Source organism: Mercenaria mercenaria, unplaced genomic scaffold, assembly GCF_021730395.1.
Source record: "Mercenaria mercenaria strain notata unplaced genomic scaffold, MADL_Memer_1 contig_3409, whole genome shotgun sequence".
NCBI lineage: Eukaryota > Metazoa > Mollusca > Bivalvia > Venerida > Veneridae > Mercenaria > Mercenaria mercenaria.
In genome coordinates, this window is record NW_026461543.1 from 22,619 (window position 1) to 45,012 (window position 22,394).

General features: G+C 34.1%; 1 protein-coding gene across 1 annotated transcript in view; it reads left to right on the forward strand.

Annotated features, from left to right (window-relative positions):
* Nucleotides 1–22,394, forward strand: part of LOC128553035 (uncharacterized) — a gene marked incomplete at both ends in the record, with an annotated part of 71,006 nt that overhangs the window by 21,180 nt on the left and 27,432 nt on the right. The window contains 9 exons of the mRNA XM_053534141.1: nt 7,102–7,266; nt 8,335–8,514; nt 10,881–11,028; nt 12,287–12,355; nt 13,136–13,290; nt 13,445–13,583; nt 18,408–18,626; nt 19,104–19,170; nt 20,335–20,498. Coding sequence (XP_053390116.1) covers nt 7,102–7,266; nt 8,335–8,514; nt 10,881–11,028; nt 12,287–12,355; nt 13,136–13,290; nt 13,445–13,583; nt 18,408–18,626; nt 19,104–19,170; nt 20,335–20,498 — 1,306 coding nt within the window. The remainder of the gene's footprint in view (nt 1–7,101; nt 7,267–8,334; nt 8,515–10,880; nt 11,029–12,286; nt 12,356–13,135; nt 13,291–13,444; nt 13,584–18,407; nt 18,627–19,103; nt 19,171–20,334; nt 20,499–22,394) is intronic.

Here is a 22,394-nt window from a genome sequence, read left to right on the forward strand (position 1 = left end):
ACTGATAGAGTTCAAATTTACCAATGCAATATGGCTCTGAGCAAAATTAGCCTACAGTGTGTACCATAGATAACATATAGGAATAGATTTACCGGAGGCCAGATTGTTATAAACACAACCATAGAGCCTTGCATCGAAATGTAGACCATCAACAAAAAGAAATTGTAACGGAAAAAAATAATTTAGAATGGTTGCCTCAAAAATCTAACAACAAGTGCATTTTGATCATATCGTAATCCTAAAATTGAATAAGAGGTAAGGGGTGTTGATGGAAAGTGTAAAACGCAAGGATGAATACTCAACAGCGAAAGCAACTTTCCTAAATGCAGCCTTCATACACCATAAACCACGGCAGACAAACACGTGCTCAAGACGAACATAAACACACACGCACGCGCGCATGTACAAAAATGTTCCGAATTTTACAAGCTACATCCGCATAAACCACGGGGTGTGTAAAACGCCAGTCACACATACGAGACGGATAGCTAAGTTTAGCCTCGAATAGAAACGTTTTAATCCGTATCGATCCGTACCTGAGATGTACCCCAAAGTAATAATCTGTAACAATCCGTACCAACAACTTGTCAAAACGTATTCAAGAATTATTCCAAACTTGCTAGTTTTTCCAACTTTTGGACATGCAGACAAGTTTGAGCGATCCGTAGCCATTTTAGAGAAACTTAAGTCCAACTTGGTTGAAATCAATTCATCCGTAGTTCAACATACTAATATCCCAGTTAAGCTACAGTCACACATACGAATATGTCGGCGCGTTGAGGTACGGCGCGGAAGGAATTGGTCTATGGGGGAGTGAACACGGATAAGTACAGAGCAGTACGTCTTAGTACGAGAAAAATGGTGAGAAACGGGGATCAAAAAGATACAGGACGCGGATAAGTAAGGATAGGTAAGGCGTACTACGTTTAACTACGTTTTATTGCGCCTGGCAACTTGCCCAGCGCGTGGACGGATCTGTGGTGATATACGTTGAACTACGCTTAAGTACGGACAGCCTCGGATAACTACGTTCAGCTACGGATCAATACTCATGACTACGTTCGCATTAAGGTTTAGTAAAGGCCGGTAAGTTTCATGTAAATAGGCCACGTGTAGCCAAAGTGTTTATTACGATTATCTTTGACAGCATGTGAAACTACGTCAAGGTACGTTTCAGTACGGATAACTACGTTTATTACGTTTAAGTACGGATGAATAAATTTCAATCAAGTTCGACTAAAGTCACGCTCAAATGTTTGGAGTAAGTCTTGAATACGTGGGGTATCACACATACGGCGCCAATAGCTACGTCTGAGCCGTACTTTAAATAAGTAATCCGTATCAATCCGTACGGCTCAGGTACGGATCGATACGGATTACTACGTTTCTATCCGTGGCTAGACGTAGCTATCCACGCCGTATGTGACTGGGGTATAAAACGTAGTTATCTGTACTGAAACGAACCTTGCCGTTTCCTGAACGTAGTTATCGAGGCTACCCGAACTTTAGCGTAGTTGACAGGCATAGTAAAACGTAGTTCAACTTAGTTCACCGAACCTATCTTTACTTATACCCAAGTCACACATACGGCGCGGATAGCTACGTCTAGCTACGGATAGAAACGTAGTAATCTGTATCTGAGTCGTGCCTTAAAGTATCAATCCGTACCAATCCGTACGGTTCAGGTACGGATCGATACGGATTACTACATTTCTATCCGTGGCTAGACGTAGCTATCCGCGATGTATGTGTGACTGGGTTATTATTTGTGTCCTGTATTTGTTTTGTTCCCCGTTTCACACCATTTTTCCCGTACTAAGACGTACTTATTGTGATAGGACGGTCGAACCGGGGACAGAAACTGTACGAACAGTTTAGCACTCATTACAATATTTACAAGTTTATTTACAGAAAAAATATGAATATTTACAATGATATAAAAAAAAAACTCAATAGAAGAAAAAAGAAACATTAAAAAAAACTGAGCTCAGTATCTGTTGGTTTTAAAAAGATGTTCAGTTCCCAGGATTAGAGTGGATTGTCATCGTGACGGTTAAACAATTATTTCACTTTTTACTTTAAACTTAGAGTAGCACGATTAATGATGAACACTTCGTCGCCTGATTTTTATAGTGCTCTGTCTCCATTTTTAGAAAAAATGAGATTTTTACATCAATTTTGTGTGTCTCGCCGAGCCCTATTAACGTTATTTGTAACGTCGTAAAGGAAGATCATGCGTAATACTCTGCTCATGTCCTCTGTTCGAATGTAACAGTAACGATTAAAGTACTCTATTTCTAGGTCTTCAAGCACTGTAATGTTTAAAATTATTCTGACCAATCATACACATAGACTTATATCACGTAATCATCTTAAGACTTTGTAAAGGAGTACTCTTTCTCCAAATAACTTAATTTAGAATTGCCCTAACTCTATTTTACCAAGAGGAAGCAGTTACATGCATGTGATCACAGGAAAATATGGAGGATATTATAGATGGTAGCATGTTTAAAATATACTTATAATGCCTATCTACGCGACATGCAAAGATGAAATTTCTTTTGATTACTGATACAAACACATATCTTTTGTCAAGCTATTGGCATGGAAGATGCAAGATTTGCAACAGTCATGTAGTGATGTGTATTTCAAATAGAAACTTTTTTCGTCATTCTGAAGCTGTATCTTAAGAAATACCATTCAATACATATCATAACGGTATGTGCAAACATGTTTTTTGAGAAGAAAGTTTGAAATATTTGGTAATTGCTAGTGCCCCCAACTGGCACAAACATGGTAAGGGATATAAAAATTATGCACTTGTGCGCCCTTGAACGGGCAAACTGCTTCTTTTCGAATACAATTAGGAGATAACCTTCTAATGATTCCGTAGACCACGTTTGATGAACTGGTCAAGCAGTTCATGAGAGAAAGGTTTTTCTGTTTGTAGATCTAGTGGCCCCTGGAAATTTCAGAAAGGACCTTATACTCTCTTTACCAGGTTTAATGAAGATCGAGATCAATCTTTAAATCTAGCAGCCCCTGAGAGGGGCCAAGTGGCCGCAATTGAACATTGCGGTCTTTAAAAGGATTCAAGAGCCCCATGCGGACAAAATTAGGTGAGAACCTTATATTGATGCTATAGACCATGTTTTATAGGATCCATTAAGGAGAAGTTCTTAAAACGTGTTTCTACATTTTAGCTCTGGCAGACCCTAAATGGACCCAAGGTTAACTATTTGAACAAACTTGATAGAGATCTGTGCCAAAATGCTACTTACCAAGTTTGGTATAATTGTGACCTGTAGTATCAGAGGAGAATTTTTTTAAGTAAAATGTTGACGCAAGACAACTGACACCGGTCCATCCTTTTATATTAATAGCTCAAAAAGTTCAGGTGAGCTTAAATATACATGAATATAACATTGGTTGTCTTTTTGGGTTTTTTTGTAAAAAAGGATGGCTATGACTGAGAAAATTTGATACACTGTACAGCTGCATGCAGAAATTTAGGGTTATATGTAGCACGCTAAAGACTTGGCAAATAAACCATCTGTTCGAAGCCTCGCTTTCTGTGCAGAATTCTATCGTGTGAAGAAGCCATCCAGGTGACAGGAGGAAAGGTGGAACATATACCGAAGTGTCCAAGTGCCTCAAAAATGTACCTAGGGGTTTTCTTCACCATGAAAAGTTTTTTTTTCACCATGAAAAGCTTGAAAGTTGCAATATGACCTTTTCTTGTGTTTAAGAGGTCATTCGAAAATCATAACCCTGACTTAAGTATAATAAGTATTATTTTGCGCAATGTCCAATTTTGTAATTTCACAGTAACTGTTGTTCATCTTCCGATAGAGCAATGCACCTTTAACATTTTTTTTTTCACTTTTGTCAACCTCAAAAGTGAAAAATGAATAATTGCAGAAAAGTTAAAAAGAATACTGTATTAAAAACATTTATAGACAGAATAAACTAAACGCAAGGAACAAGAAGACATATTTATTATCGTTTTCGCCCAGAAATAAATAAACTAGACTCGAGTTAAACTTTGGAAGCGATTTTCTCCACATTCAAACAAATGGTAATTAGAGCATCGTTTCACTACACTGTCCCGCAAAGACCGTTGACCCCATTCTGGCTCCCCATATTATTATTATCATTATTATTATTATTATACCAGATTTATATAGCGCCCTTTTCATGATCAATTTCACGTTCAAATGCGCTTTACATAGTTCAGATCCGGTGTTTTCATCCCTGAGCTGTCTCAGTCGATTACAAACTTTAAGGTCAGTGGCTTGGCGGTTAAGGCACAACCATGGGACGTAGAATTCCTGCGCTGGGAATTCACATCAAGGCGAGAGTAATGTAAAGTAAAATTCATACGTCATGCGAATACAATTCTTCACTTATTACTTCCGTTATTTCTCAAAATAATTACTAACTAGTCTAGAGTTAAAGTATGAAGAAGATATAAAAAGATGAAATGTTGAAATATTTTAGATAAGAAGATGATAAACTGCAGCTGTTATTTACAACCAAAAAGTAACAAAAGAGCAATGGAATTTTAATGCAACACAATAGCTGGTATAGCTATGAAAAATAGGACAATTTTAGACCCGTTATAGTGGTTTAGGGGATGAAAACATAAATCACTGAAGTTAAGAAAATATCAACTTCTTTATTACTGAACCGAATTTAATGAAGTTTACATGTAAATTAAAGTTATGAAATACAGAAATACATGAGAGGCATTTTATACGTAAAATCTGCTATTTACCTCAATAACTCAATAAATTACAAAATGATGATGCAATACCTGCATTTCTCCTGCAGATACGTTGAGTTCCGTATTTCAGTTTGTGACAATTATCCGTATCCGCCTCACCCTCCCCTCCACAGACCAATCTTATCCACACCGTACCTCAACACATGGATATATCCGTATGTGTGACTGTAGCTTTAGACAAAGTGTTACCACTGTTTTAAAGTTTGTGTTATTTTTCTTAAACATTAAACTGATACAAGTCGGGAAGTTGGCAGTTACCCGTTGAGAACAGGTTTGTACTGGTACAGAATCCGGGAACACTGGATAGGTTAACTGCCCGCAGTCACATGACTGAAATACTGTTAAAACGGCGTTAAACCCAAAACAAACAAACAAACAAAGTTAAAAGTTCGGAGATCTGTAGTAAATATTTGTGAAGGCATTTCATTATTTAATGGTATCGGTAACACTGTTATAATAATATTTTGGCAATACGGAAACTTCTATCATTACGAATTTCTGGCTTTGAGCAAGCGCTTGGTAAAGGAACAAGTTGTGAAATATGGACACCGTATGATATCGCTCGGGGTACATCACCATCAAGATGGAGGAAGTTGAGAATTTCTAAATTGAAATCGTCTCTTTTAACATATATTTTAATTTCTAACTTGCTTTTCGAACTTGTTAAATGTAAGTCCAAAAATGACGACTCCAGACCTGTGTTGACAACAAACAATACTTAATTAGACAACTTACTTAACCAGAACTACCGAATTTACAGTTATGGCACTAAAGTAAATGTATTGATCTATACAACGTTTCATATAAAACACAACGTTGTCGGATATTGCAGATTTCTTTGTTTTCGTTTCGGGAGAAGAAAATGTAAAAATATCATACAAACCTCTTTTTTTGGCTGTTTGGCTGTTGTTATTTGTTTGACCTATCACCACCTTTGTTACAAACTTTGTTCCATTCATGAAAATGTTCTTTCTTAATTTGGCTGCTCAGAAAAGTAAGTTTGTAGACTCTTGTCAATGTTTACGGATGTACGGATCATAGAGCTATATTTAAGCCGGTACCAGGGCTTTTGGATATGGGGGGTTAAGCTGTAATTCACCCTTGAACGGACTTAATCTTTTACAAGTCAAAAGTTTTTCCGCCGCCGGAAATGTATATTCAGATCAGTCATAATGAATGTCCTTTTAATGATCTCAAAAATAATTGGGGTCATCTGCAGGTCATGGCAATCTAAATATATTAAATTATATCATGAAATCTAATATCTATAGTTTATGCAAACTAACCACACTTTCCTAACCAGAATCCTAACAGAAGTAATGTAAACACATGTCCATTTACTCATCTCTATCAAAGGTTACCAGCTCACTGAACAGCTAATTATTTGTTTACATGTTATGTACGCGGATATTGATGACGTCATAAACAACCTGTTTTTACAATTTATCATTAAGAAAAAGCATAATTCCAAAAATCTCCGATAATCTTGGTAATCCTACATCACCTCCAAATTATGAAATTTTTGCATCTAAATCAAATGTACCACATGAAAGGCGAAAATTGTAGAAATAAAAATGTAAAAAAAAAGGATCGTTTGAATTAGGTCACGGTCATCCGAGATGGTTGTAACTTACGGTGTGTTACGAAGATGGTCGAAACATGTCACGTGACCCAAGTGTTTTTCTTATTCTTTTTTAAATAATAAAATATTTATATAAATAGAATGTTTTATCATTTAAATAAAGTATTAGTGTATCACACATCTACGAACAAAAAATCTGTACAGGATCGAAAACCTGTCACGTGACTTGCTCCGTGTCCCACACGCGAAACTTTTTTAGCATACCAATAAACCCACCGCCTCCTGGCGGCGGGTAATCATGTTCGCTTGTATACGGTCTACGATTCTAAATGTGTGTGTGTTTTTTTTTTGGTTTTTTTTTTCTGACAAGTTTTATTATTGAACGCTAATAGCGAGGGCTATGACAAATTTAAACAAATGCAATACTAGTAACATTTGACATAATATTTTATAAAAAATATGAAGTTATAAACAGCAATTAAATATAAACGATATACTAGTTAATCCATTAAGCAACTCAAGTATTCCTTAAGTGAATTTACATAATTTGTGGAATAATAGATACCGAACGGTATGATAGATTACTTACTGGTTACCCGAAAGTATCCGATATTCCTTAACTTATTGCAGATTTTCAAGAATTTTATAATAGTATGACTAAATGTTATCTACATAAGGTCCTTGTCCTGAAAAAATGCAAACATTAACTAAATTGTATTTATTCTTTTGTTAGCTTGTTGCTCCTTTTTCTGGGACAGTTATTCGTTCAGAGAACGAAAATGAAATAATCCTTTTGGAGAGTGGAGAACTTCCTCCAGGGTCCGAATTGATAATAAGAAACATTGAACCTGAAGAAGATATCATGCACCCGCATGATCCTTCTTACGATGAAAAGAAGGTAAGAGTTGTATTGCTATTTTTAAGATTTTAAGTTTAAACTCACTTTGAAAATTTAGTTATATAGAAAACGTCATGCTTATAAGTGCTGCAAATTCCCTGGTGCCGTAATGAACACTTCATACGGAATGAAATCGTTGTAAATTTTGGATTTTGGAACGGTGAAACAGTTTACCTCATTACTAATAATTCATTTTTGTCTTCAAATTTTACCGAAAGCACTGTCCAAAATAAATTAAAACTACAGTGCTGGAAAACCAGTGAACATACACAAACTATGTTTCACTGCATTAGAAATAAGTATAACGAAACTGCATTAGGTCACATAGCTATTCCTCAATATAGAAGGTATGTGATTTGGAGTTGCTTTTGTTTTGATAATATAATGGAACGCTTAATTGCATGAAGTCAACAACCTTTCAGACGGTCGATGGCATAAGAAAACAATATACGTCTTGCATGTAAACGCGGGAAATGCAATTAAAATATGAAATTTGTCCCAGTCCAGCACAACACAAAATTTGTCAAACATTTTCATAACAATTTTATAAACAAACTTTAGGTTATTTTCAGTACATGTATGTTAATTTATTATTTATAAGACCGAGGAAAGAAGTTCAATACCGACAGCAAAAACATTTCTATGAACTACGAACCAGACACTCGGTGTACAGAGTTTTGATTGAATGAAGGCAACCATGTCAAAAATATAACAAAATATCCTAACAATGGTCCCCATTTAAAATGCTAGATAAATGAATATTTCTTTGTTACATTTATATTTACGATGGCGAAGACATACTATGGTGACACTTTCGTTTTTGATGTTTTTTGAATCACTAAGTCGCGGGCTTAGCGCAAAACGGTTGTAACTTGTATGAAATAAAGAAGGAGTTACAACCGTTTTTCCGCTAAGCCCGCGAAGTGTTCGACAAATCATTACGTTGTTGAAATAGGCCTTTCTCTTGTACTTATAGCATTTTCTTGAAATATGCTTTTGGCTTTTCAAACGGATATCATTGATGATGTTTTGAATAAGCATATAATAAATTAATTAAGAAAATTACAGGTATCTGCTGGTGTAGTCATTGGAACCGTCACGAAATCTCCATGTGGCGATTACAATCATATCCATCTGTCTATAAGGAGAGAAGGGGGTTTTGTCGATCCAAGCAACTATGTGTCACAAAGACCAGTGGAATTACCCAAATGGACTCAACTTTGTGATGACTATAAAGTTGTGTATAAGGTCAGCTTCATACATTTTAAAGTTATGATGATCATTAAACAGTTACATTTGAAATAGTATTTTGAACGCCAAACAAACAGGCCATAATGGCCCTATATCGCTTACCCGAGTTAAGTTGCTTGCTTGGACAATGTCATTTGCTAAATTATCGAAACAAAAAAAGTCAAGTTGGTCTTGCTACAGATCATTAAAGATAAATACTGCAATCTGTTAAATTAATTAAACAAGTGGTCCGAATCTTTTTATGTAGCTTCAGAAACAAGAAATTTGGTCAGGAAGTCAGGGTTAAGAAAATTAAAGATGAGTTTTGAAATCAGTAGAAAAAGTTATACAAGTGGTCAAAATTTCTATGCTTTACCTTCAAAAACAAGAAAGTAGGTCATTATGTCCAGATAGAGACTATTCAAGATGAGTATTGAGATCTTTACTAACCATTATACTTGTCGGACAAATGTCTTGGTTATTGGTTCAAGAACAAATAAGTTTGAGTAAAACAAGGAACCACCCGGGCGTTGCCTATATCGTCCCCATGGTCATGATATGAATGATCTTGGTAGAAAACAGCTAGATCATGTAACATACTAAATATTCAAGCTTTATGCCTTATATTTTTAGAATGTTTTAAAGGTTTTCCGTATATAAAAAATGTGAAAAACTTTGGACCTCGGGGCGTAGTCAGTTTTGACCCAAGGTTCATGATTTGAACAGACTTGGTAGTTGATTACTAGACAATAGTATAAACCAGATATCTAAGGTCTGGGCATTATGGTTTTGAACCAGATTTTTTTTAAACAATTACAATATAAAAGTCATTGTAAGAGATGGGCACATCTGGGCAGGTCATGATTTGAAGAATCTTGGTAGAGAACCACTAAGACATGCGACATGCCAAATAACTAAGCGTCGGGCTTAATGGTCTCGGAAAAGATTTTTAAAGAATTTTCCCAATATAAGCAATTGTAGAACCTATTGACCTCGGGCGCAGTCAATTTTGACCATAGGTTCATGATTTGAACATATTTGATAGTTAATTACTGCACAATACTAAATACCAAATGTCTAAGGTCTAGGCCTTATGCTTTTGCACAAGAAGATTTTCAAATTTGTCCCTATATGTAAGTATAGTATATGTGAATAATGTGAACCCCAGGGCTGGACCATATTTGATTCTAGTGGAATAAATTGAACAATCTTGGTAGAGGGTCACTAGATGATGCTTCGTACTAAACATCAAAACCCTAGGCCCTGATGTTTTGGACAAGAAGATTTTCAAACTTTTTCGCTATATAAGTCTATCTGAATTATGTGACCTAAGAGAAAAAAACAACTTCTCATCTCTGAATATAACTATTTTTATGAATTCACCAGGGCTATATTATCAATTTGAATTTTAGGAGAAAATTTAGTAGTTTGAGATATATTTGAGATTTTTAGAAAATATTGCAAATTGACAAAAATGAAATTTTATTTATGCATAGATTACATTTTTACCTGAAATGTTGTCAAATTTCCAGAAATAGAATATTAAAACATAAGTAATTTCACCAAAATCTTTTTATGAAATTATACTGTCCATTTTTTTCCTTAACTTTAAGGAATATCACCCGTTACCGTGACAACATACAAGAAAGTTACAATTCTGACGTTTTAAAGAACTTTTTGCATCTATATTTTTATCCTGTGAAACAAGAAAACCGCATCTGAAAGCTGTCAATATGTTTAAGCATTAGAAAAGTACTCTTTTCTGAATAAAAAATAAAAAAAAAACAAAAAAAAAAACCCATAATAAAGACCTATGGAACTGTTACTTTATAGGCATTTTCACAAAAAACAAAACAAAAAAAAAACAAAAAAAAAAAAAAAAAACATTATTAAGACCTATGAAATTGTTACTTTATAGGCATTGTCGCAACATCCATTCATGATAGCCTTGCGTTTACTGTTTTGCGCAGTAAATATCATGCTCCTTACAGTTACAAGTCTAGATCATACAAGAATTAAATAGCCATGGAATTTACCTTTATTCATTTGTCTTTAAAATTAGCAGTAGTACAAAATAAAGCATACCTTCAAGTATTTTATAGATAACAAATATGCGCAGTCCCTTGATTCATTTTCAAAAGAAGAAAGTGCCTCCTCGTTTCCATGGTAAGCGGGACATAAGCAGAAAAAGGGATTTTCTTAATTTTGCATGCTCTTTATAAAATAAATTTCAGGTAAAATTGTGACTATGAGTTTCAATCTTTTTGGTCCTTACAGAGAATTGGTCTTAAGTTTAAATTTGTTAAACATATTTGACATACATAAAAGACACATATTCAAAATCCCAAAACCATGACGTCTAATTGGTTGCTTGGTCATTTTAGGGTGAAACAATTGTAAGTGGAGTAATAGTCGGTCCAAATGGCAGAGAGGAAAATGATACATCGAAAGAGGTTCCAGAAGATGAGTCCCTTGCTACAGATGATATGGACGTGGCTGATCAGCCAGGACAAGATGTCGAAGAAATTAAAGGTTGGTAATTCAAATTGCTTTCCACTACTTGTAACACAATTGGCAAGAATAAGTGTACCATTAAATTACAATCACTGAATACCCGTGTCGATACATAAAAATGTTTTCCTTCAAATAGTTCGTTATCTTTAAGAGTAAACTATATTCAATATATTAATGTGACATTTGTGTTTGAGGGAAATCTACTCTTACCTTCCTTGTAGTAGCATATGCATATGAATCATATTAGTTCATTTGTACCAAGGATAATGGATATATAATGCAGCTTGACTCGAAGTAAAATAAAGCTAGTATCAACAGTCAACTTCGTTTTCCTGTCCTTTCAAGTAATACGTGGTGCCAACTAACTAACTACCTTAGAACAAGCTTATATACAAGCATGTTTACCCTTAGCACATACGTTGAAACAGGGCCGTTTGCAACTTTGTTGGGTTGTTAATCCAAGAATATTGCTCAGAACATAATGGCCTTACACTGACCTCACACTGGCTATGTTTCAATTGTTTCGTCTGTTAAACAAAGCATACGAACACTGAACCATGGTAAAGATCTGTTATTATCTATTTGGTAAGTAAATGATCAGCTTTACTTGAATTCTGTTGTCACGTTACACTTCCAGTAAAATGCGTTGTGGATGACTTAAAAATTCCCTGACGTCACTGATAAACAAAAACAAGTCGATATTGCAAGTTCGTAGGTGAATGCCTTAGGCACTGGCACTTCATAACAATATACAAATGTCCCATTATCTAAAGAAAGTGCGCTATTCAAGTTATGTTTTTACCATTATATTATATTGTTCATCATTGAAATCATATTTGGAAGGTGACAGTGTATCGATCATTAAGTCGCAAGTTAGGCTGGTCGTAACTCCGTTTCGGGATGTGCTTTAAAGTTTAAACCATAGAATTAGACAAGTGATAATGCATTTTCACTAAAATGAATTGAAATAATTATTATCATGATCTATATTTTAGGAAAGTCTTTTTTTTTATTTTACACTGTCTTTGAACATCTTATATAGAAATAGCATCCCTTAAACTAAACCCGAAGTGGAATAATAAAAACACAATGAAAGGGTCGTGCTGAGCTTAAAATATACTTTAGATGGTCTGGAAAATAATCTATCATTTATTAAAATATCAATGTGGACATTCGTTGACTTCAATACACAATTTAATCAAGAGTAAACACACAATTTTGCGTTATGACGCTTTTTATCATCATCCGGCTTACAAGAAACTGTATCTTTCCTTAGATGACCCTGATGGTATTTACAGCAAACTGACGAAAAGAAGACGAAAACGAAATGCACTTAAAACAGTTGGTATGCATTGAATTTTTAAATATTTGTTGAAGTAATAGTCTATTACAGTAGATTGCGTAAAATAGATAAAGGATATTTGTTTGTTTTGAGTGAATATGGAATATATCTCACTGAGAAGTGAGAAAATTTCAAATATTTTCACGAGCGCTTAGCGCGAGTGAAAATGTGAAAATTTTCTCACTTCGAGGTGAGATATGTTCTATATTCACGAAAAACAAACAAATTTTCTTTTTATTTTATGCTCAATTACGTTGAGATGTGCATTTTGCAACTATTTTAATCTCAGCGCAGGAAATAGACGCGCGTAAACAGACATGACGTCAGACGTGCTGTGACGTTATAAAGACGCATGCAACATAAAGTTCCATTTTGTTTTATTTTTTGCTGCATAACGGTATGAAATTCTCTTTAAGTAAAATAATTTGAATCGAAAATACACTATAAAGAACAAAGTGCGGCTACAATTTTCATCCTGTTTTAAGCAAATAATTTAAAATTCATACACAATGTAATGAGGGGGCGGAGCTATATCTCTCACAGTGTGAAAATATAGATTTCATATTTTCACAGTGTGAGTGATGAAATATGAATATATTTAACTGATAGAATACAGTATTTCATTAGTTAGCATAAAATAAAATAATGATATCCACATGAATTGCCTAATCGTGTGAGGCATTGCTTTTGTGATGCATCCCAAAATCGGGCAAAATCTACAAAAAAAATGAAATCTAAAATATTTAAATGATATAATAAACTTATTTTACATTACATTTACAGTGGCCTCACTGGAAACTCTCATCAACAACATCAAGGGGTTTCTGAAACGGTTTTCTATTCGCCGAATTAAGATGGGCCAAATCATCCAATTTCTAGACGATTTAGGACTTGACAAAACAAAAGAAAAGATGTCACAGTTGATGAGCACGGTTAAGGTATTGATGGTCCGTCTTCAGTAAACATTTGTACATTTTGTAAAAAGGATAATTTTAGTTATGTTAATATTGTGTGCTTTTTCTCTTTTTTTTTCTCTCTTTTTTTCATGATTGCGTAAAACGGAAAAAATATTTTTAATTTATTATTCAATAGGAAGCAATAGATCATGAAACTTGTGGTAGTCCGTATCAGATGAGTGATGCTGAGTTAGAGAATGCCCTGTTGAACAGAGGAAAACAAGCAGAGGGTAGCAGAGATGATATGATAAAAGAACTACTACATGTAGAACACAGTTAGTCTAACAGAAATTATTTTTACCTGTTTGATATTGTCCGTGTTAAATGTTTTTATCATGTGAGCATCAAAAGTTCTATTCTTAATCGTAAATACAACGGAACTGTGTTAGATGAACACAAATTATTACAATCGTATAACAAATGCATAAAGACACTGTAATTATATCAAATAAAATTTATAGACCTACTTAAATTTTTGCATTAATTTATTGCATGTAAGACTGATACTGTACTAAATTAAACTTCACTGGTTAATACAACAAACGTAACAATCTTCTAACGCAACACATAGTATTATGCAAGTATCTTTCAAATGCGCTTTGGTTCCTCAGTCCTGGCGATATTGCATGTTGTGATAATTCAGGGCCACTAATCCCTAGCGCTACCATCAAACATTGGTGATAAGAAAAAAGAGCTATAGACATTTCTGTGGTGCAGCTATTACCGATTTACAACTGTAAGGCTTTACAATATGTGTTTCGTGATATAACTTTTATTGAAAATCGGTCGTGTAAAGACGCTGGCTGCAGGTTGACTGTAGTTGTATTTTAATTGTGTGTTGGTTGTGGTGCGAAGAGCTTTTTTCTTGATGCGGACATTTGCGTGTTTTGATATATGTCGGCATTGAAACTACATTTCGATGTCACGATATATTATGTGAACGTTATCGCGCCTGAAAATGGTCTGAATAAGACTGATGCTTAATGGAAATATGCTAGCAGTTTTTAAAAGCGGTAGAGCTTTCGCCTTAGTGATGTCGCTATACAGCAGTGATGGCGATGTGACGTATTGTCTGCCTTTTACCTTTTTATTGCGGTTTAAAATTAACGTTTTCATGTTTGCTTTAGATCTGAACAAAAAGAACATATTTCCATTATCGTATAACTAACTAAAAAAGAAAAATTAAAACAGAAAAGATTTATCACTACATAGCAAACCATTTTGAATAGAAATGTGTCCACTAAATTATATTTCCTATTGCTATGTGTTTCTTCAAAACAAATGTGCCATTGTACTCATATCAGCAGTATTATCAAGAGTATTTTGTTTTTGACTACAGCTTAGCTCGAAAGTGACAAAATCAGTCCTTTATCATTTCCTTTTCGTTTTCAAATATTTCGTTTGTATGTTTGTGTTCGTGTTAAATATCTTTTTTGCAACATCGTGAAATTCAAGAACATCTTTTCATATTCCTTAATTTTTCTTCGTTGAAAGTAAAAGAATCAGTCGAATTATCTGCCTAATTCATGACATAGTGATATTGCTTACAAAACGAATTGCAAATCCCTTTCTGCAACAGATAATTATACGTATAAATACAGGATTTTTATCATGGTAATATTTGGGTATAAAAAAAAACGTTAGTGTGATTAAGAAATCAATCGTTCATTACTTCGCACACATGCTTCTCGAACAATCCCTGAAAGCACACAATATTTTTCTTGAATAAAGATAATTGTTCTGGTCAGACCTTAACCCTACTAATTTGTATCTCAACCACTGATATGACAGCGCCATTACTTTCAACAAAGTACTAGCCTATTTTCTTTTAAAAAAGACTACATTCATTACGATGTTTGCTTTTATACGTATCATACAAATTTAGATCATCTGCCTGCACTATGATGTTCTTATAGCATGTTTATGTATCGAATTATAGAAATGTTCGACTCAGGAGAAAACGCTCTTGACAACCAACTTTACACGATAATTTAACACAACTACCCGTTTGTGTCCACATTTCGTGACCTTAAGCTGACAAGTACTTGTTAATTTAATTATACTTAACAACAGATGAACTATTAACAGGACACTCAAAACGCACTAAACTGAAGCATTTACAAAAATCACGTACCTTTTGTATACACGCAGGAGCTGTTTCCTCATTTGTGACCTTTAATTGGCTGCTCAGTAGGGTCAAGGTTGTTATGGCGAATAGTAATTTACAGAAATTCCAATAATGTCATCCATTTTCTATCAAAATATGTGATTTCATCTCATATTATTGCAAGATACTCAACATTTCTTTGACTTCGTGAAAACTAGTGCGTAAATCCTAAACATACAAATAACAAGAAAAGAGGGAACTTTGCTCTGTTAACAGTTAATGGTAAGAAGTTTGTTCATATTCTTACTGTTTAATTATTAAAGCAATTACATTGTTAATGATTATTTCGGTATCTGTTCAAATTTTATTGCAATTTGGGAATGTAACTATAGTCATACTTTTTCAAACCAATAAATCAAAATAAAGTAATAAAATGGCGTCAATTGGACGTTAAGTTAGCCCGGAATTAAAAAAAAAGAGATGTTTGACAGTAATGGAATATAAGTGGAATATAAGTGAACGTAACTGTAAAACATACTACAGTGTAAAAAATAAATTAAAGAGTGCCTCCATGACACCGATGGCTGCTGCTAGATGGTAAATAAGAGCTGTCACAGGAGACAGCGCGCTCGACTATTTCAGTGCTGGATAGAGAAACTTGGCATATTTGATGAAGCTGGATATGTCACTGGAGTGTTTAATGACTCCAGTGGATGAAGATATTGGATAATAGCTTCATTCTGTGTCAAAAGTATTAAGAAATATGAGAGATAAGGATCAAGTGTATCAAAACGTTAAATGAATATGATTGTAAGCAAAAAGGGGGCATAACTCATGGAATATTTGTGCAAGAGTGATGCACCTTGTTTCCCCTTGAAACGAATCCATTTTGTAATAACTGAAATATAGTTGTATACATCAAAATTTACATTTAATTCTAAGTAAAAGGGGGCATAATTCATACAAATTTTGTGCCAGAGTTATGAACCTTGTGCCATATGATATGGGTGATAAGGTGGAACAACAATTTTAAGTTTGAATCATATGCATAGATAGAGTGAAAATGCATCAAAAATTTAACCCAAAATTGTGTATAAAACCTGGAATTCTATGTAAAATTAGAGCATAATTCGTCAAATACTGGTGCAAGAGTTATTGCCCTTTTGTCATATGATGGAAGTGATGATGTTGAACAAGTATTGTAAGTTGGAATAAGTCGATTTAGTAATAATTGAGATGAAGTGAAGTGAACCAAAACTTTAACCTGAAATTCTAAGTATAAATGGGAATAATTCATGAGATATTGGTGCCAGGATCATGACCCTTGCGCCATATGATGTGGATGAAGATTAGGAACATTTTTTTTAGTTTGAAGTAAATTCATCAAGTTATAACAAAGATAAATAGAAAGTGCATCAAAACTAAAACCAAAGTGCGATCGCGAAAGGACGCCGACGCCGGGACGAGTAGGATTGCTCTCCATACCTCGTATAGTCGAGCTAAAAAGTTGTGAACTTATGTAAATATAAGGTTTAAAATGGAAAGTTAGAAGATATTTGGAAGAACTATATAAAGGTAATCATTTTTTTATTTTTTATATGCCTTTTCCACAGTTTTCTTAATACATTTACCTTTCGCAATGTATGAGCGAAAATAATGGTATAAAATTCGTATGTCATACAGTTCCGCACGTGCGTTAAAATGGAAAGTAATGACAGCATGAATTGAGGAGAGCGCACGCATTGGGGAAACACAAGGATATAGTCAAATTTTAATAAAAGTACTTGTACATGGCAATACATTCTCCAATTTTAAGTTTGTCTCTAGTTATTTTACATCTGGATTATTGCAATGTCATACTGTATGGAGTAGCTAACTGTGTAGTGCATAAGATGCAACATGTTCAAAACATGTGTGCAAAACTTGTTCTTAACAGGAGGAAATTTGACAGTTCTAACAAGCATCGTACCACTTACATTGATTGCCAGTGAAAGCAAGAATTGAGTTCAAGATACTCTCTTTCGTGTATAGCTGTCACACTGGCAGAGCACCTCTGTACTTAACAGAATTGCTTACAGATATAATCCTAGTAGACAAGGTTTGAGATCGTCTGAAAATTTTGAATGTCGTTAGGTCGTTCTATACAGCAAGTGCAAACTATTCAATGATAGAAGTTTCTGTACTTTTGGTCCAAAACTTTGGAATGAACTGTCTTAGAACTATGCAAAAGTAAATCACTTGACACATGAAAAAAAAATCTTAAGACACTGTATTTCGATTTCGCGGCATTGTTTTAAATTTTTGATAAATGTTTATCATGCGAAAACGGCAGGTGATAATTCTTAAATTTTTGTAAAAGGTTTTTCATTTCAACATTTATATCTCCAAGGTTTGTTTAATAAACGCATATTTGGTAAGGCTCTATGGGTAGGGAAGTGTGTAGTATATCTTTCTTAGATAGTATATGATGACACCATTAACCGGGGGGGGGGGGGTTGAACCTCTATATGGGCGTATCAGATGGTTTAAGCACTGATATTGGCAATAGAGGTAAAATGACCTCAGGGGGACGGGTGCGATCAGGACTGTTTATTACAATAAGGCTGTTATTATTATTGCCATTATTAATATTGTTATTATAATAACTATTATTTCAATTATTATGTACAACGCCATTGAATATATCATTGTATAGAATTAGGCGTTTAATCAAATTATTCAGTTTCAGTATCAGTTTCAATTTTCAAAATAAGCTCTATAATTCAAAATATAGAACAAAATGTATTTTTCCCTTAACCGTGGTTAACTTAGCTGCGCCAGTTAAATGTCGACAGCTCCTTTTCTTTTTACCACTTTATAGTGGTAGCGCTATGTCTTTAGTAGTCGTATCATTCTGGATATTGAGGTGCTGTTTTATGCATTTGAAACGATGCTAAACTGCCGAGGTTTTTTCATTCAGCTAAAACAGTTGTTCTTTACCGTATCTTTTCAGACTGTCCATTTATTTCATTTACATTACCTACTACTAAATTGTTGTATTGTACACTTGATGAGAAGTGCTTGGGACTTGAGTGTTGCTTAACAATTGAAGCATTTGATATGCTACAAAAGACGTTCAAAGCTTACGTGCGATTAGACCCAGATCCACTTGCTTTATCCTTTGGTGTGGATTCTTGGAACTATGTGATTAATTCAAGCAAGCTTGAAGGCGGTAATGTAACACTATTTTATGTAGTCTATATCTTACAATCATGTTTTATACATAGAACAATTCTTGACATTTTTTCAAGATCAGTAGCGTATTACTTATTCTCAGACTGAAGTGTCATTGATCATAGAACTTGTCATGAATTGAGATGTACATTTTCTTGTGAATTCATTTCTTATTAATTTAAAGTTTGACATTTTACGAACATTTGATTTAAAGTACATATCAGATATTCGCTCTAATTTCTGGTAGTAAATTACATTTATATCTTTAAAATTAAAACGGATAACAAAACTGACCTTCATATCAAATCAGATGTAAAACACACGTCCCAATAAAAGGAAGTTATCATTTGGTGTCGGACTTGTGATCGACTTGCTACGCTATTTATGGATATTTCTATCATTTGTTTGGATTTTTATTGTCAAGTTTATACCGAATAAATCATTTTGTTAATACCAACGTTATTTTCAATTACAGAAGTAGAGGATGTCCTGAAGACAAATATGAATTTCGAATTTTTAGATGGGCAAGAAGTCATTGTCAAGTAAGGCGAAATAGCTGTATTTTCAATTATTAATTACAATAGACAATAAAAAAAAATATACATGTAAAGAAGGCAAAGGGGCATAAAACGCAATCAGCTAAACATTTCAGATTCTGATTGAATCGGTCAACTCATGAGTTGAAATGAAATTTGCAAAACCCTAGCGTACAATAGCACCAGCTGAACCAGAAATCTTTTATTTTGTGAAATTGAACCAGAAATAGTAACAGCACTACGTCTAAGTAAAGGACGCACTACAAAGACCACACATTAGTCATTTGCTCAATGTTTTGAACGTGTTTTAATGAACAGTAGCAAAATATAATAGGTAAGGGTAGATTTCTCCGAAGCACAGAGCACCAAAAAAACAACAACAAAAAAACAGACACAGAGCCAAACATTTGCATAGTGGGCCCACAACAAAAAGAAGCTGTAATGGAAAAATGTTTCAGACGGGTTGCTTCAAACATCCAACAAGTACATATCAATTTATGCTAAATATAGATCGAGGAGAAGGAAATGGTAAGAGGCAAAATTGGGCCGCGGGGGTGGTGGTGGGTGGGGGGCGAACCCCAAGGGGAGGGCTGAACAAGGACAAATATACAAAGGGAATGCCACGTTCCTTAATAACTGTCGCACTACAACGTACACCATGATAGCGCAGACACTCGTGTACCAAAGATAGACATACAACCACAACTTACTGAATAACATAGAAAAACGAACAAGCATCACATAAGGAAATAGTAGGGCACAATTATTGAATATATAACAGTTTATCAATACAGTGAACACTCGTTCTGGACAAAGTTTGTGAACAGTGTTTAGCTTGGTTCCCTAAAAATCAGTAGCGCATTACCAATTTTCAGACTGAAGAGAATTTTAGAATACATGTACATTTTAGGTGAGATAATGCCAAAATCTTGTAAAAAAATAAAAATAAAAAACGACTCTTTAAAAAAATGTAAAGCTGGTAAATATGCAATATTTTTCTGGTTAACATATGAATTTAAAGATTTCTAATAACTTCCTATTGACATTTGACATATGATGTAACATTTTAATTTAAAGCACAAATCGGATTTCCCGCTTTAATTTCTGGTTTTAAATTTTGTCGTTATTTTAATTAAAGGAATAATAAAACTGGCTTCCATATCAAATTAGGTATAAAATACACGCCTCGATAAAAGGATTGAAGTTATCATTTGGTGTCGGACTGTGTGATCCAGATGACCAGGACGAATGTTTGACATACACAGAGTTACTGAAGGATGCTATATTCCCGTTTCCAAGAATTAACGAAGATGGAACTATAGCATATGAACTGCGTAAATAGTTTATAACTTCTTATTACATATGTAACGATAAATAGAAACAAATTTAACAAGATTTTCTTTTATTGTATTGTAAATGCGTTATCATATTTTTATCGTAGCCTTGCATGCTTTCTTTGAATGAAGTTTGTAGTGCTGTAACTGCAATACCTTGAACTGTACATAATGTATCTAAAAGGGGGGAGCGTAAATATCAGAGCAAAACAGTGATAACTGAAGTGCGCATTGTATCTGTGATACACAGCATACTTTATTGCAAGTTAACTGGCATGACATAATAAACTGAAATCAGTGGGAAATAAGGACACAAACCCATTCGTTCACTGAAGTATTTAACTGAATGGTGCTTATCGAAAATGGAAGCATCACACAAAGTGCCTTCATTCTCGTGAAATGTCAAATGTACAACACACAGTTATATTTACCAGTATTTATATTTTTTATAAATTTATGTAATTAATATGTAAATAACTGAGAACAAACAAACGAACTAGGATAAATAAATGTATCCCAAAACGTCTCATACGTCATTACAATTGATTTATGTATCCTGTATATAAATGTGATTGCAATGATATTTTGAAAAAAAATCTCTTTTAAATATTCCAAAGAAAGCCAAATTACAGGTAGAAAACATGTAAAAAGATATCTATGGTATCTGGTATAATAATATTTTATCATATTTCTATTCTGTATGTATACGAGATTCATTCAGCTTGTAATTTTTCCATAGATTAGACATAAATACGAAGAAGAAAAAAAAAAACGTTTTTCTTAGTGAACTACACATATGCGCTTTTTGTTATGATTATTGAACTCACCTGACGGCTGTCAATTACGTAGCCTGAGATTCATACCAAGTTGATTATTAATCCTTCTATTTGTGCACATTTAAAACAAAGCTGGAGTCTCTATGGCTATCAAACATATTATATAAAGCAATCGTTTTAAGATATAATTGAAATAGATTTCCAGTTTTAAATATCTCGTGACAGCAATGCTGTATACATTAATATTGCATCATAACGGGTCAAAGAGTCATTTTAATAATGCCTCTGATATAAGTGCTGGATATGTACGTGACGACATGACGTTTCAGAAGCACAAAACAGCATATAATCCCGTTTAAGTTACCTGAAACGTTTTCAGTTTCTTGCAAAAAGAACATTTAAAAAAATACACACACTGTAAGCAACAGACTGCTGAGAACAACTGTCAATGTAACTGGTATTTATCTAGATTTACAGGATAAAGATTTATTTTATGGTCGTAGACTATTGCTCTATAACGCTAACCTCATTCACAAGAACCACGTTAATCTTCAATAGCCTGCACTTGTTCATTTGAACTCGTACGAACGTTATGTACAGTTCAAAAGTTCAGTATTGTAATTCAGTGCAACTTGTTCTGCAGTTACACAATAAAGGAAGAATAAAGATGTATTTTAGCTCACCTGAAAGGCTCAAGGTGAGCTTTTGTGAGCTTTTGTGACCGCTTCGTCCGTCGTGCGTCGTCCGTCGCGCGTCATCCGTCTACCAACAATGTCTAAAAAAAATTTCTTCAAAACTAGCGGGCTGATTTACAACGAACTTCACATGAATTTTCCTTGGCTGGCCTCCTTTTTAATTGCCCAAAAAAATTAAAATCCATGCAGAGCTAAGATTGTCATGGCAACCGAAATGAGAATCTTTAAAAAATCTTCTTCTCAGAAACTCTCTGCCGGATTTCAAATATATTTTGTAGAAATGATCTCTGGGTGACCCTTCACCGAAATTGCATAAGCAGTTCTATTTCGACAAAGACATATGACCGACCTGGGGCGGAGCTTTTTTGCTCTATACGGATATATTGTAAATTTCAAACATCTTTTCTGAAACCTGAGGATATTTG